The sequence below is a fragment of the Cygnus olor genome, chromosome Z (genome assembly GCF_009769625.2).
Source record: "Cygnus olor isolate bCygOlo1 chromosome Z, bCygOlo1.pri.v2, whole genome shotgun sequence".
Lineage (NCBI taxonomy): Eukaryota > Metazoa > Chordata > Aves > Anseriformes > Anatidae > Cygnus > Cygnus olor.
In genome coordinates this window covers 26,879,453-26,895,563 of record NC_049198.1, presented here as the reverse complement: position 1 = coordinate 26,895,563, position 16,111 = coordinate 26,879,453, and the positions used below count along the sequence as shown (strand labels likewise).

General features: G+C 33.9%; 1 protein-coding gene across 2 annotated transcripts in view; it reads left to right on the top strand.

Annotated features, from left to right (window-relative positions):
• The window catches only part of FCHO2 (FCH and mu domain containing endocytic adaptor 2), an 89,810-nt gene that overhangs the window by 47,540 nt on the left and 26,159 nt on the right, over window positions 1–16,111 (top strand). The window contains exons 11-17 of one of the 2 annotated variants that reach the window (XM_040540890.1): window positions 1,849–1,873; window positions 9,465–9,519; window positions 12,052–12,230; window positions 12,800–12,814; window positions 13,250–13,274; window positions 13,994–14,036; window positions 14,679–14,773. In XM_040540890.1, the coding sequence (XP_040396824.1) occupies window positions 1,849–1,873; window positions 9,465–9,519; window positions 12,052–12,230; window positions 12,800–12,814; window positions 13,250–13,274; window positions 13,994–14,036; window positions 14,679–14,773 (437 nt within the window). The remainder of the gene's footprint in view (window positions 1–1,848; window positions 1,874–9,464; window positions 9,520–12,051; window positions 12,231–12,799; window positions 12,815–13,249; window positions 13,275–13,993; window positions 14,037–14,678; window positions 14,774–16,111) is intronic. The other variant, XM_040540891.1, reaches the window with a different exon arrangement.

Genomic DNA, 16,111 nt, shown 5'->3' with positions numbered 1-16,111 from the left:
ACATGCCATAGGTTTTTACAAAGATTTTTGCACTAGTCCAGAATTTCTATCATCACATGTTTAGAACTTCACATTTTAATATTTGTTTTTCAAGTGTAGAGGATCCATTAAGTTCTAAAGTAAAATATTCTAATAGTTATTTATTATCTATTTAAAGAGTTTTAGTGCTAGTCTGTATTTGCTTGATTTCATCTTCAGCTGATGATCAGCTTACAAGCTGTGCATGATAGAGCTCTGTATCATCAGAAACTTCTCTGCACACAGAGAGTGCTTTCTTAATTTCTTGTTAAACTGGACTGGAAGTTTGTTTAGTTTGTGTAGGACATGATTTCCAGACCTAGAATAAATAACTCTCATGCTTTTTAGGCTTTTCAGTTATCAATCTCTGAAGTGTTGATACCTAAACCAGATGTTGTGCCCAGTAGTGTTTTTACACGGGTAATTGTCATACGCTTTATATTCTTGCTGTACAGGTTCAGTCAAGGGTTTTGCTTGTTTTCCTAATTACTGCTTTACATGATTTATTTGGTTTAGTTTTTAGCTAAAAATTTTAGATTCTCTCACAAAGTCCCCATTTTCTGAAATGTTACCTTATACTAAAAGCGTGACCCAGTTCTTTAATGTTAAAAGATTATGCATCTAGCAATATAAAAGCACATCCATCTAAAACCTGATGTCCTCATTTTCCACTTCACCAGCAATTAGAACCTTTTGAGAGAAGTCTAATACTTCAAGCTGCAAAATAAAGTAGCTGCTTCTATTGCTATGAATTCAGTTTAGCCAGCAGGGGGAGGTATGACATAGGACAATTTGACTTCGCTACACACATTTTCTTTTGTGTGCAGCCTTTTAGAGGAGAGGAGACAAGACCCTTCATCTCGCTGTGTTCCTAAAGGCTGGACTGAATTTTGTGTTCTTGTTCCCATGTCAGCAAGTTTTCAAACCTGTTTTTAAGGACACGGTAGTTTTTACTTATAACTTCTTTTAACCTTTTGGAGGTGATGTAGTTTGCTCCAAAATCTTTTTTATTTTTCTATTTTCTTTCCTTTTTTAAATTTTTCATAAGTACAAATTTAGGAAGTTCAACTTGACAGCACCAAAATGTGGTTGTTCTGTTGTACTAGCATTTACAGAGTTGTTTCTGAGGGTGCAGATCAGAGAGGATTTAATCACCAGTATGCTACTCAGGTATTCCCACATACAGTAAATGTGATTCCTTCTGTTTTTTGCATATATTGGTGGGAAGAGATCACTGTAATCACTGTTCCTTCCAACCACTCTTTAAATTGATTTTTTTAAGTGTTTCTTAAGAAGATAGTTTTATTTTTTCCTGCATTTTCTGGTGCCTAACTGCAACTTTACTTGACAAGCATGAACTGGGAATGAATTTTCAAAAGAAAGAAGATCTGAATTCCTTTAAGAATAGTCTTAATTGTTTTAAGAGCTAGTTATTATCCAAAATGTTTCATTGAGTCTGGTGACTTATACTTATTATGCACATTGTCCACAGAGACCTGACTCTTTAAGTTATTCATTCAAAATAAATCACGGTACTCCTGAATTCCCTTGATTCTTTTTGTCTTTACTATGAAGTGAGTTTGTTTTTAAAGCATTTGTTGTGAATTTTCTCCTATAGTGTTTTCAGCATAAACTTTTAGCTTATTTTTTAAATATCATTCAGTTGAATGTGGATTATTTATTGCAAAAATTTTAATAGACTTTGAGAGGCAAATGGGTTAACTTCAATGTTTCAGATTAATTGAAAATATTAGAAGAAGTATCAGAACTGGATGAATAAAGTCATTTGTGTGTTTTGTAATTGTGTATATTCTTTATTTTTTTTAATAGGGAGTGTCCAGACGCAGACTCAGTTGTAAGTAGACTTATTTCTAACACAAATGTTTATGCTAACATTGTCAAACAGTGCAATTAAAAAAAACCCAAAACTTTATATATAGTACTTGCAAAGTATTATTTATGTGATAGAGAGCTTTATATTTTGGTAATATAACTGAAGTGTTAATTTTTTCTCAGATCATAATCTTTCACAATACATAAAAATATGCATCTATAATGCGTTTATGTTTCCTAACAATTTTAGGTTTTAAACAGGATGTTCTTACTGTAATTATTAGCTACTTTGTTTTGCCAGTTAATAGTTTGAACTGCTTGACTAATAGATTCTGAGTGAGTTAAAAGTTCACTATATTCTCATGTGGACCCAACTTTGCATCATCAGGTTCTTCTGCTTTCCTACTGTCTCCCTGGAGAACCTTTCTGAAATTAATGGAGTTCTGCTTGATTGAGGGCAATAGAATGTAGAATACTGCTTTAAATGTAGACTTTCTAGATGCATACTAGAATTTCTAGATGCACACTTTTTCACTGTCTTTCGTTGCTCTTAGTTGATCTGTGCTGCATCTTAGAATTTTATTTATTAAATTAAAATAAGTAACAGTTACAAATGCTAATAGTTTTTTATTTCCTTAATTAAGTCTTTTTATTTAAAAACATAGATGTTGTCTTGAATTATATGTAATGGATATTGGAACTCCCTGTAGCTATAGTAGGGAATAATTTACAGAATGGTTTAAGTGACTTTGGATAGACTAATTTGTTTTTCAGTTAATTTATTTAGATGCCAGTTATCTTAAACAATTTTAGTCTCCATGTGCACCTGTTGTGGATTTCTCTTCATATAATGTCTGTAAGTTTTAGTATGTAGTATAAAAACTTTTTGTTTGAGGAATTTAGGTTTAAAAAATCTAATAGGACCATTCTTCTACATAAGGAAGGTAAAATTTGCCACATAATAGAACTGTATATGTATGCACAGCCTCGTAAGAATCGTATGAGATAATTATTTTATCTTCTATAAAGTCATCTTAATTTAAAGCAAGTTTATCAGTCTTTTCATAGAAATAATGTCTTTTGACAGTTCAGGTTGAGTCACTGGAGTGAAGCATGACTGGGTTTGACTTGCAGTATTTATTTTCTACCTTGCTTATTTTGGTCACTACATTTTTAGAAGATAATTAATTCAACTGTAAATGAGTCTGACATTCATTCTGGCTGCATGAGGCACGCCATATGATCATATAAGTTAGTTGTTCTGTCTAGATGTAATTTATATATAAAAACAAACAAACACTAGCTTCCATAGTGTTAAACAACAAAACTGATACTTTCAATGCCTCCTTTTTAATGCCCACAATTTTTTGATTACATTTGGAATTTAAATATTGGTCTATCATTTCTTCTTGCTTTTTACAAACAAAAGTGTTATTCTGAATGGTAGAATGCTTTAACAGCAGAACCCATTACTGTCATGAAAAATGATGCAGTGTACCGTAGATGAGATTCATTTCACCCATTGCAATCAACTTATCCCAAGTGTAGTTTTACACTTTGGGTTGGCATCCTCCTCTGGAAGGCGACATTTCATATGTTTTTTCTCTTTTTCTTGTCTTACCGTAAGGCATCTTTTCTGTTTCATTTTGAAAACTTGGTCTAAGTAATTATTGCTAGTAATTATTGCACCAGCCTATCTCTATGAGGATCATTTGGTATACATCTTCACAATACCTTACATGTTTCAAGAAATTGAACTTGGAATAGAATTATTGCAAAAAGAAAAAGGAATTGTTATTTTTGTTTGATTGCCAGAAAAACACTGAGGATGAACCCTTAGAAAATTCAACTTACTTAAGGTGTCCCCTACTAATGGTTAATATTGTGATTTTGGTCATGTTTGGTCAATTACTAAAAATCTCCATGTCTGGCTTTTATATTATCATGATCTTTTTCTTAAAATTGGCTTTTGTTTTTTTGCCAAGAATTTTAGTTGTTTTTCACTCAAGAGAAAGGACTGTAGGAGGTAACCACCTTATAGTTATTTATAATTTTAAACACTGAGGTAAATATATTGACTGTAGAAGCTGAGTAACCAGTAAGAACTGACTTCAATACTGTATCTACCAGTTATCCATGGTTATATCAGTTATCTACCAGATCCATTTTTTTCATGGATCTTTGAAAATAGGTATTAAGTAGCCAGTTCCATCAGGGTCTTGTCAGTAGTCCAAACTGTATAATGCAGTATATTCTGACTTGTACTCTCTGTTTTCAGAAAACAAAACAGCAAGATTGTCCTAAGAAAGGTCTTTTGTACCAAAATGAAAGTTCTTAAATGTGTGTGTGGCAAGCTATGTGCTTATGCTCATCCTTTTTATGCAGCTGCTAGATTATATATATATTGGAAAATATAATTTTATTGCAAATGAATAAATTGTTAATTGCTATCAATATTTTTTTGTAGCTGCTATAACAGGTTTTTATGTGATCATGAGTTTGAAGGCAGCTGTGAACTGAGATCTGTTTTTTGTTAAAGAGGTTGAACACTTCAGTAAGCATTCTGTGTTGAAATATGGATCACAGTATGTCATGAGATATGAAATTCATGTGATATTATATATCAGGCTACACATGCAACTTCCATTAAGTAAAGCCTTAATAATTAAGAAAAGTAGAAAGCTGTGTGTACGCTAGAAGGAGACAGCAGTTGAAGTTTGGTTGTGTAAGTGTTTATTACCTAGCAAGTTGTTCCATGGGCAGAACTAATTGTCTTGTTTCCCATGAGTTTGGCATGTCTCTAGGTGTATAGGAAGATAGAAGCTCTAGCAGAAATTTTTCTTCTGGGAAAGCATTTACAAGGTTCCACTTGTGTCCAGTAAGGTCTGAGTTTGGATAGCAGCCCTTCCTTTGGTTGGGATACTAGCAGATCTCTCTCTTCTACTTGACTGCCTATTTTCATGAAAACTGTAGTAATGTAATTATCTTTGAGTCCTCTGTTCTTTCTGTCAAATCCATTTGAAATTGTCCGGTAAGTTCAAAAGTAATTAAGAAGGGAGTCACAGATGCACTGAACAGTGCCGAACCCTTTTTTCTTGGAAACCGGAATGCAAACAATATTGGGGCATCTAAAACTTTCCATTAATCTAATATGTAAAGGGTATAGCATAATTAAGATTCTATGTAATTATACACCATTTTTATTCCTAGGGAATGATTGAATTTGGGATTGTCATTAATATGTGGAACACAAGTATAACCTTAATTATATTTGGATTGCTATATTCAAATGTTTTTCTTTATTTGTATTTTGTAATGTTTACTTCTGATCTATTTTGAGTAGCTGATGATGATATAGGATATGAACCTTTGTAGTCACAGTACAGGAGAGGAGCACTCTGAATACTCATTTTGCTTTCTTTCTGCATCTCTGGCAGTGGAAGTGACTGAATGCTCTCTTCTTTCATGTCTTTTGTATACACCCTAAAGAGAGGAGGCTGAGAATGTAATGTAAAACTCTGTCTTAGACATGAGGATGTACCTGGGTCAAATTTGCATCTTAAATATGTTAAAAGTGGAGAGGCTCTTTTTTTCTCTTCTTCCAGGATATAAGCTTCAACTGCTCACTTTGAGTGTGCTTTGAGTTTGCTGATCTGGATGTACAGAAAGAAGTCAGTCTTCCTCAGTAAAATGACAGAAAGTTCATCAGGCAAAAAAAGAAACAGTGAACTGTTCTGCTTATCAATATCTTGAAGCATGCCTTGAGGAAGACTTGATAAGTAGCTCTCACTGTAGATATCCAAGAAGAAGAGAAAATGGTAGAAATCTTGCTGAAGATCAGTTAAGGTTCTTTGTTTTTTGACCCAGTAACAAACCTGTGAGTAGTGCTCATGTTGCTGAGGAAGGGACAAATGAAGTAACTAGACTGCAGCTGTCTCTTCTCTCATCCTTTGTATGTACCTTGGAGGAGCCAATAATGTGGTAGTGGTTTAGGCATCTTCCATTGTGTTTAGATGCCAGATGGGATAGAATAAGGAATTTGAGCCAAAGTATTGACCCAAACTCTAAAAATGAGTTTTGGCAATAGAATTTGCATTCCTTATGCTTTTTGTACAGGTAGTTTTACTTTGTTATTCATTACGTCCTTTTGTTATATTTATTTTTAAAAAAATATTCATCTCAGAAAGTGTGTAAAACATAACTAATGTAGAGATCGAGGTATAAACTCTAAAATTATATATATATATATATATATTCGAAACTACATATTAACTTAATCGGTAATGTGTTGTATTACATCTGCAAGCACAGGGAAAAACTCTGTGCTTTTTTGTAACAGTATGTTTAGTCACTTAACAGAACCTCTGAGAATGTGAAGCCTTCTTCCTAGGAAGTACACTTTCCAGAGACTTTCAGAGTTCAAGTCATGTCCATATTGAGCACTTTTTTCCGTGGAAATACAACAAATAAAGTGTTTGGGTAGGGGGCTAAACTTTCATCCCCACTCACATTCATAACTACCTCTTATGGAAAACCAAAGTTTGTAAAGATCTTCTTCCTCTCTGCTGAAGTTCAAAAATGACTTGTATACATGGAGGTTGTATTTTTTCTCCTCATTTCATTGTGGTAGGCAAATCAGGTCTTGACTATATTGCGTGCCTGGTATTTGAAAGATGCACCGTGATCTACCACCTTATATGTAGTTCTGTCTTTGTAGAAGTGTGGAGGAGGCTTAGCTTGGTAAGTGTAAATGCCTTCATTAACATCAATTTTGTGAATATGTAGCTTATCCAAAGGGCTGTGTCTTCTGCTGCTGTTACAAAATGTAAATTAGTAAATAACGGTCTCATGTGTCAGAAAGTAAGGAAAACTGATCACCATGAAAATGGTATTTTGAAATTACTACTTAATTTTAAGTAAGACTGTGAAGTAACATTTTGCTTGTATATGACACAATTTGTCAGTATAAAGGTTCATTCATTCACCTATATCTGCTAATAGTTCATACAAAAATGTGAATTCAATATCTTACTAAGGAAAACAAAAGGCATTTTAAGAATTATAAGAATTTTGTACAAGATCAATATGAATCATGGAGAAATCTGGAAATATAAAGCCTGATGATTTCTGACTCTGCTTACACTATGTAAAGTCAGAAGTTTTAAATGATATATATTCAAATTTCAAAATAGAAAAAAAGTACAAATAAAGTTCTTTGGAAAGTGTTAGGAAAAAAAAAAGGCAATCTAGTCCTGCAGGTGTAAGAGCAAGGACTTTTACAGTTCATGTGTTCAGAAGTTAAGCTGTACATTTCCATCTGTTTTGAAAATACTAATTTTAATTTCTTGTCTGAAGTTATGAATACAGGCTATATGCTAAAGTAACATTGCTGAGAAATAGCTGCTTCAAATATCTTCTCAAGATCAGAAATATTTAGATAAAAATATTAAGAAAGAAATTGCATACTTTAAGGAAGTTAAGATTTTAGTGCTTTGTACAGATACAATTTATCTTATAGATTACTCAATAAGCTAAAATAATGCAATGAAAATATCTTCTGCAAACTGAGGGTTTTTTCCACAATTATAAACCAAAACAGACAGATTTGTCAGCTAAGTTGTTTGTGCTGTGTGTCCCCAGTAATAGTATCTTTTACATATATGGCCTGGCTGGAAGAAAAATTAAATGTTGTCTATTTGAAGATTGTTGTTGTTTTTCAATTCATCTTAACCATGAGTGATCCAAATCTATTGAAAATTGTCTATTATGACAACTAAATCACTTCAGAATTCAGAAGTTGTAATAAGAACATGTACCTACCCTCTAGCTGTATGTTTTTGTTCTGTTTACTTTGATGTCAAGTTTCATTAGTGTTTGTTGGCATATAAACAAGGTCGGCCTGAGGTCAAGCGTAGCTAAGAACTCTGATTTGAGCAAGTAGAGCTAAGGTACTGGACCGTGTGATCCTACTCTTATTACTTTTTTTTTTTTTTTGGGGGGGGGGGGGGGGGTACTTTTTTTCTTCTTGTTTTTAATTTTTTAAAATCAAATACTGGTGAAGGCAAAGTCTTAAAAATTTCAAGAAACTGCATCTAGACATTCTGCATTTAAAAGTTTGTGTTTAAATATATTTTTTTTGCTTTAGTTTGTTGTGCTTTTTAATTAGGTACTGTGTTGTATCTCCTATATATGATCATATTTCTTACTCCTTTTAGCATAAAGTTTGATCTATGTTTAAATTCATTACACTTAATTCAGAAGTGTTAGATTTAGAGGGCTGTACAGAAAAGAATCTCTCTTAGTAAAATATGAGACATCACATTTGTGATGCCTATAAAATGAATATAAGAACAAATGTATGTTTATCTTCCTCTAATTCTAAAGCTATTCAGGTTGAATATGTCTTTAAGCTTGGCTTCAAATTTTAGGTGAAGTCAAGTGGCTGCTTGCTAGCCCACTGGAAGTCTCTAGTATAGGTTATTTTCTTGTATCTCATGACTTGTATCAGAAAGATATATTTTGGCCATAATATATGTTTCTTTTTCAGTCAAACTGCTTACCCGTACCTGTTTTCTAACAGAGAAAGGATAAACTTTTTGATACATTAGAATAAATCACTTTTTTTATACGAATCTTGACATTATTATATTTTTATAAGAACTTGTTGTTTTTTAATAACCTTAACTATGGCATTTCAATTCACAAAGTCATTAGTGGTCCTTTCCTTTACTATTTTGTTTTGAATGGGGAAAGTATCCATATATGCTAGTCTATTCCTTTACATGCAATATATACCAATACAATAGATATGTGACCTTTTTTTGCACATTTTTGAAATTTAGATTTCCATATTAAAAAATTGTTTCTCTTGTTCCAAAGCACTTTTATGAAACAAAGTGCTTAGCTAAAAATTCTAAATGATTTTTAGCATAATTCTCTTCAATTTATGCTTAAGTGCCTGCAAGAACTGAAAAACTGAAATGGTTTGAAGTTCCTGAATGATTATTAGCTTTGAAAATCCAGGGCAGTGCTGAGGATGTATTTTTAATTTTCATCCATGCTTTTTAACTGATGTGCATATTCTTTGCTAAAGCAGGCTTGCTGCCTTATCAAGGGGGAGAAAAGTTGCAACCTGTATAGCCTGGAATGCTTTTACTCACTTACTGAAGTATTAACTAGTGCTTAATAAATGTTATGTTCCTGCACCATCAGAGCCTCAAAGGCCTCAGCTGAAAGAATTAGAAGTAGAAACTAGGAAAATATTTGGAGCCAAAAACCTGTAGGTTTATTTAATGCTCAGCAATAAAGGTAACTTGCTACTGACCTTTTTGCTAGCGTACCAGTAAAAACAGATGCATTTAAACTGCCATTTTTTGTAGGAAATTCAGAGGTTGTTTTGTTGCACCCTGTTCTGAGGTATCTTGCCTGTCACTCTACTTCTGAATTACAGACCATAACATGAGATAACTGCGATAATTATTGGTGAATAGTGATGACTTTCATGAGCTGTCATAATCAAATTTTAATTTGTCATTGACATAAAATCCAGTCTGATGTAAGAATGGTTTTTAGTCATTTGTCAATACCACATTTTTTTGTTTGTTTGTTTTTAGAACATTCCTGATGTAGATGATGAAGGATACAGCATTAAACCAGAAACAACACAGGATATCCTTTTTACTATTGTTGTGCCAAATTATTTGATATTGTTACAGTTCTTTGAAGAGGGCAAGTACTGATTAAAGTTTTAAGTAAAGGAAGACATCATTCAAGCTTATGTTGCAACTTTGTATTCTTATGCTCATAGCTTCTGCAAACTGTACAAAATTTTGTCTAGCCTAGATTTTGTGTGTATAAATGTTAAAATTTAGATCAGACGTCATAGGAACTGTAAAAGGATGCTCTTTGTCTGACAGTAAACAAAACAAAACAATAACAGAAAGCCTGAACAAAAGCTTTAAGGTGACCATGAAGATCTTTCTCCATGAAAACCTTTCAGAGAGTTTGTAAAGTAGAACTCTTTTAAGCATAATGAACAGTTACCTGTTCTATAGCCACACCCTTCCCACATTTTTATAATACCATTAGAAAGGTTGGGAGCTCCAACAGCCTAGAAATAGAATTTCTTTTTCTTTATTAAGTCATTCCACCACATGCTCTTTCTAATTGGTGCTTCCAGCTTTTATTGTATTTTAGTAATTGTTTCGATATGTAGAATACATTTTCACTACGAGTATTTTTTTTATGGAGACACGTGATTTTTCTCTGCTCTTCCTTTGAAGGAAAATGTTTTTGTCTTCTTTCATTCTCCTATCAGAAACAGAGGCAGGCTCTATTCAGGAACTGGGATCTGGCTTGCTATAGATCTAAACAAGCCTACTATGTTAGCAAGATTATTAATTTTTGGAATTGTATTCACTGATTTTTCGGAGGACTAGAGATAAAAGGTAAATTTACACTTTACATTTATATTAGTGACAATTTTTAACAAGTTGAAAGCACCTTAAAGTGAACCAATTCATCACAGTTTCTGTTTTCATCATCTCTGCAGAACATGCGTCTGTTGCCCCCAGTGAAGATTCCTGTACTGATGAAAACAGTCATGTTACCTCTCATTTAGAAAACTGGTATAAAAGTGACAGACTTATCCAGTTCTGTGGAGGGCTTTATTTCATGTTTTGCATATATTTATGAAGTGGAGTGAGTAACATCCATTCTTTGTAAAAGATTCACCCAGACAACTTTTTCTCCATTATCCCATTTGTCATGAAGAAATGTAAAAGGCCATACATCTAGTGACAAAGTTCAATGATTTGCAATCCCTTCAGCTTCAGAAGCTTTTGACCAGATCCAGGAAGTCATCAGTTCCTTTCTTCTTTTCCTCCCACTAGCATCCAAGAGTGGATATTTATTCTGCTGATGGGAACTCTTAAGGTGATTTGTTGGAGGACATTAATTTACCAGTCTATCTTAGTAAGGCCAATCTTAAGTGTTGGAAGAACACTCATCCTAAAAATTACTGGCTGACCTTTCAGTTCACGTTATTCAGATCTAAATAATCTTTGCCAGTAACCATTTAATAGACCTGCATGCAACAGCCTGATTTGTAGTAAATGAGTCATAAAACTCAGTGACTTCACAGGCAAGGCAATTTTGTGAAATGAAAAATGGCTTGTCTTAAAATTTTAGTTTCCAGATGTGATCCATTTTTGAGGACGGATAGCCTGTAAGATGGAGACATCTGAATTTTTCTTCACCAGATCTCAGGAATTCTTTCAGTTAAATTGGATTTGTAATGCATTTGTGGTTCAGGATTTTAATCTTTGTCAGGGAATACTTTCAAGAGATTTCATTCAAGTGGCTGGCATTTTTTCAAATTAAAAAAAAAAAGAAGCAATGTATAGGGTATGTGTTCTCCCCCCATGTGGCAAGAAAATTTTGAGTAGAGAAAATTTTTCACCTTGTTTCTTGTCAAAACAAATGCATCTTTCAAGACTTAGCATGGGCCTTTCAGAGGTTTTTCCCAGTGCAGTGTATGTACATAAAAAGAATCAAGGCTAAATTCATCTATATATTTTGCTTGTGTTGAGGGCTGAGTTGTCATTGTGATTCCTTTTTAGGAATGTTGACATTGCTTTAAGTAGCTGATTCTGGTGTTTCATTTACTGTGCAGCCTCCTGTGTAACTGGCATCCTTTGTTGCGAAATTATCATGCCACTCTGCAAAAATGGCAAGTTGTGGTGGCTGCTGCTACTTCCTCTGCTGTTATGGTTGGTACAGGTACCATGGGCATTCCGTTGCTATTTAAAAAGCCTAGTGTTTTCCCTTACTTGATTTTTAAGGATTTCTGCAATTCATACATTTTTCATACATGCATTAAGATCGTTGGTGGAATCTTACAAATCATTAACTTAACATACAGAAGTGTTGCCGATGTAAAATCTTCATTTTTACCCTGATGCCTTCAAATATGCACTTTTTGAGTTATAGAATGGAGTAGTGCCTTTCATAACAGGGGTACCATTTTGAAGACGAGTGGGATATGAAAACTAAATTTTTTTACTTTGACTTGGGGGATCTATTTGAGATGTCTGTATAAGTGCACAAAGAGTTTAGGCAGTATTGTTTATCAGTTGTGTATGAATTTGTAATTTGTAAAGTAGGTGAATTTGTAATACTTCCACCTTAACTGAGAAAAACATACCAAAGAGAACCACTTCTATTCATCCAGTGATTCTGACTCTGAAGATGATGAACCCAGGAGGTTCCATATAGAAATAAAACCTGTACAGCCAAATAATAGCTCTCAATATACCATGCCTTCCTTGGATGAATTAAAAGTATCTATAGGGAACATTGCCCTTTCTCCAGCAACATCCGTAAGTAATTTTGTTCTTTGTATTTTTAATGAATAGAGAAGAAAAGTGATAAGGAATCTTTACTGTAAACATGTAATTTACTGTCCAAAATTTATTCTAGTTTCAAATTTTATTATTTTTTTTTTACTGTGCACTAGATTATCTTTCATGCACTTTATCACAATATAATGTTAAGTAATTTTCTCTTCTCAGATTTTAACTTTTCTTAAGTCTGAGAAGTGCTCAATCCTTGTCTTTCCACCGTTGCCACCACAATACATTTGAATAAATGTGGAGTTAGGTGTGCATTGCATTGCAAACTTAGTTAACTAATGGGTATTCAATAATATACAAACCTTTAAAATTGATTATATGATGTGGGTACGTGTAACTCTTAAAGAGCATCTTTACTGTATGTATTCTGCCAAACCACAGAATTATCCTTTATACCAAGAGATAAAATTAGAAATAAATAGTTTTGAAGTATTCTAGTGCAATAGTCAAAGTAGAATTAGGATGGCTCTATTTCAAGGAAAGTAATAATAAAATATTAACAGTGATTTTTCTCTTTTTTCCCCATTTTTTGAAAGCAGAGACACAGTCCTGTAAGTACGGAATGGCTTTTTATTCGTGTTTTCAAATGAAAATTGAGTAAGTCTACTATGTGAGGGAGTTGGGAAAATGTTAGGAATGTTTCTATTCTTATCTGTCAGACATGATGCAGCTTTCATGTAATATGAAAGCTGTGAAATCCTACTGGCCTAGCCTGAAAAGAGATTTGGTAATACTGTTCCCTTTGTCAGCTCTGCAGTCTTCTTTCCTGCCTTTTCATATCCTGTGTGACAGGTTTGCACTGGTTGCTCTGTTATGGCTCTTGTTCTATTATTCTGCAAGTTCCAGAATGTTCTGCCTGGCACTGAAAGTAAAATATCTCATGGAAGATTGAGTGGAAATATGAGCCCTGGGACTATTAAGTGTTTTATTTGGCAATTGTTGTAACAACAACAACAATAATGGTAATATTTTTTCTTCTGTTTCAGGCACAAATGAACAGAAATTCATCCAGTAAGTGCAATATTTAACTTTTAGTCTATTTGTGTTAGTTTTTCAACTTAGCATGAAAATAGATTTTTTATTGTTGGTACCTTTGTGATATTTCTTTTGAAGTACCAGTGGTAAATTCAAAGGGCAAAATTAAGTTATCTGGTCTAAATTTCAAAACAGTAGAAAACACGCGAAGATCTCCTCAGTTTCTATGTACTTAGGTGTTCCCTGTTCTGGGAATCAGATGAGGCTGTCTGATATTGCTGAGGAACAAGTCCAAGAGCAAAGGGAAATGACCCTTGTGCAAGTTCTTAAAACCCTTCCACCATCTCTAGTAAGTTGTGATCCACAGATCCACAAACCCACTAAGCACTATCTTTCAGAGAGAAAGTATATCCTCTAGGTTTTTTGTATGTGTGGTTTTCTTTTTTTTTTTCCAGTAAGAAAAGAGGACAGGTTTGCTGAAGAATAAAATTGGTGTAAACAGAATAATATAAGGATGAAATTTCAAGTGATCACTTTCTCCCAAAATGTATTGCTCTGTGTAGTCCTTTCAGAAAGTATTTCAGGAGCATCTGAATTTATGTTATCAGAAATAACGCATCTTCTTTCCATTTTAAAAATCCATGATAAAGTTTGAACTGCAATGATAAGCATTTACTACTTTTGTGTAATAAAGCTGAAAGATTTTTATTTTAGTGTATCACAGCTTTGGTCATACTACTCTATTCTTTGCTTAGGTGAGGAGTTAACAAAATCAAAACTTTCTGCTCCAACTAATGAGTAAGTTCAACTTTTATATTATGTCGAATGAAGTTTGGGGGGAATTTGTTCTTAGTTTGATCCAATACTCAGAAACTCATTGGAAACATCGACTGCTGTTTTAAGCATCTCTTGTGTGGTAAGAGTTAAGGACTAATCATGTAATGATTCCTGTTCACTTGTTATTGCCCTCCTAACTTGCTTTGTTGCTTTGTTGTGATGTCTCAATTGATATTTAAAATTACATAATCACTAAATACTGTTTTTTTATTAAAAACTCATGTTTTAACTGCCGAGGTTAGTTTCCATTTAAGAGCGTTTAAGATCACAAACCCCACATTTAGACATATATATATATTGTTCATATATGTGTCTGCTGAAACAAATCAGTTTGTAAATGTGTTTCTTACTGAAAATGAGGTTAAGTACTAACATAATGATATATGCCCAAACACAAACTTGCACCAAGGTGATAAAGGTATCAGTTCAGATAGTTTACTTATGTGTAAGTGAGTTCCTTGACCTACAATTTATAAGTACATTTTTTAATTTTTAGATGCAAGGACTAACTAATATAGGAGATGAACTATCAAAGTTGTAATTAGATTTTTTTATAAGTATATATGCCTTTCATTTATATTCCAATTGTAACTCTTACTGTAGAAAGGGGAACAGTGACCTTCTGGCATGGGATCCACTCTTTAGCAGTTCTCTTGAATCGTCCTCTTCAGCCTCCTTGGCGTCCTCATCTTCCTCAGGTAAGATATTTTATAGTAGAAAATGTTTTCTTCATATTCTTCAGGGTGTTCTATTGTTGCTTATTTAGTCATTGCAAGTGAATGTGCATAGATATTGAAATGAAAGAACTTTTAAAAGCAGTGTTCTATGTTATAAGTAATACACAACAATAATGCAATACATCAGGCTTTCCAGCTAGGGAGCAAGTGGGAAGAGAGAACACAAGAAAACTTAGGAAAATTCCCTCTTGCTTTTGTTTTTAATCTCCTTTTCTCCCTTTCCAAAAAATGAACATCTGTTCTGGAGGAATAATATAATCTACTTTTTTAGCTTTTAAAAAAATTTTAAAAAAAGCTTTTTAAAAAAACCTACTTTTTTTTAGCTGGTAGGGTTGGGAGATGAAATGGAGGTTGTTGAACAACTGTGAGCCAAGCTGAGCTTGCACTGTGAATAGGGATGGGTTGCTTCTTTCCAGGGAAGCCTGCTGAGCTGTATAGTACAAAGCCACTATAGAACTTTGCAGTAATGAACCTGCTTTCTATAGTAAACCGTGATTCTATTAGGAGATGTGTGGGCAGAATCCAGGGGGGAGTGGGAGAAAAATGGCAGGACTAAGACTGAAATGAGGGGGAAGTTTGTGGCACCACCTATATATATAGATAGATATAGATAGATAGATAGATAGATAGATATATATATATTCTATATATATGAATGAAATATGCTGAAAAGAAGTTGTGTTTTCACAGTGTTACAAAGTGTAATTTTTACAGTGTTACAAAGTAATCTGTTTTTTTTGTAGTATATTATTGCTTTGGTCTGGTGTTGAAGTCTGTAAAGGAAGGCAGAGGATGCTTAGTTTGTTCTGCTAGTGGTTGTTAGCGTCCAGGTCTGGGGTCCCCATCACAGGAAGGATTTTGATCTATTGAAGTGGGCCCAGAGGAGGGCTAAGAAGCTGATCTGAGGGCTGGAGCACCTCTCCTATGAAGAAAGGGTGAGAGAGCTGGGGATGTTCAGCCTGAATAAGAGAAGGCTCCAGGGAGAGTTCATTGCATCTTTTCAATACTTACAGGGGGCTTGTAAAAAAAGATGGAGAACAACTTTTTGCTCAGGCAGACAATCACAGGACAAGGGGGAATGTTTTTAAAAGCAACTTAAAGAGGGGAGATTTAGATAAGAGGTTAGGAGGAAATTCTTCACTCAGAGGATGGTGAGGCACTGGAACAGGTTGCTCAGAGAAGTTGTGGAAGCCCCATCCTTGGGGGTGTTCAAGGCCAGGTTGGACAAGGCCCTGGGCAGCCTGACCTAGCGGGTGGTGTCCCTGCCCATACTCCATCCCTGACTCCTACTTCAGTCTT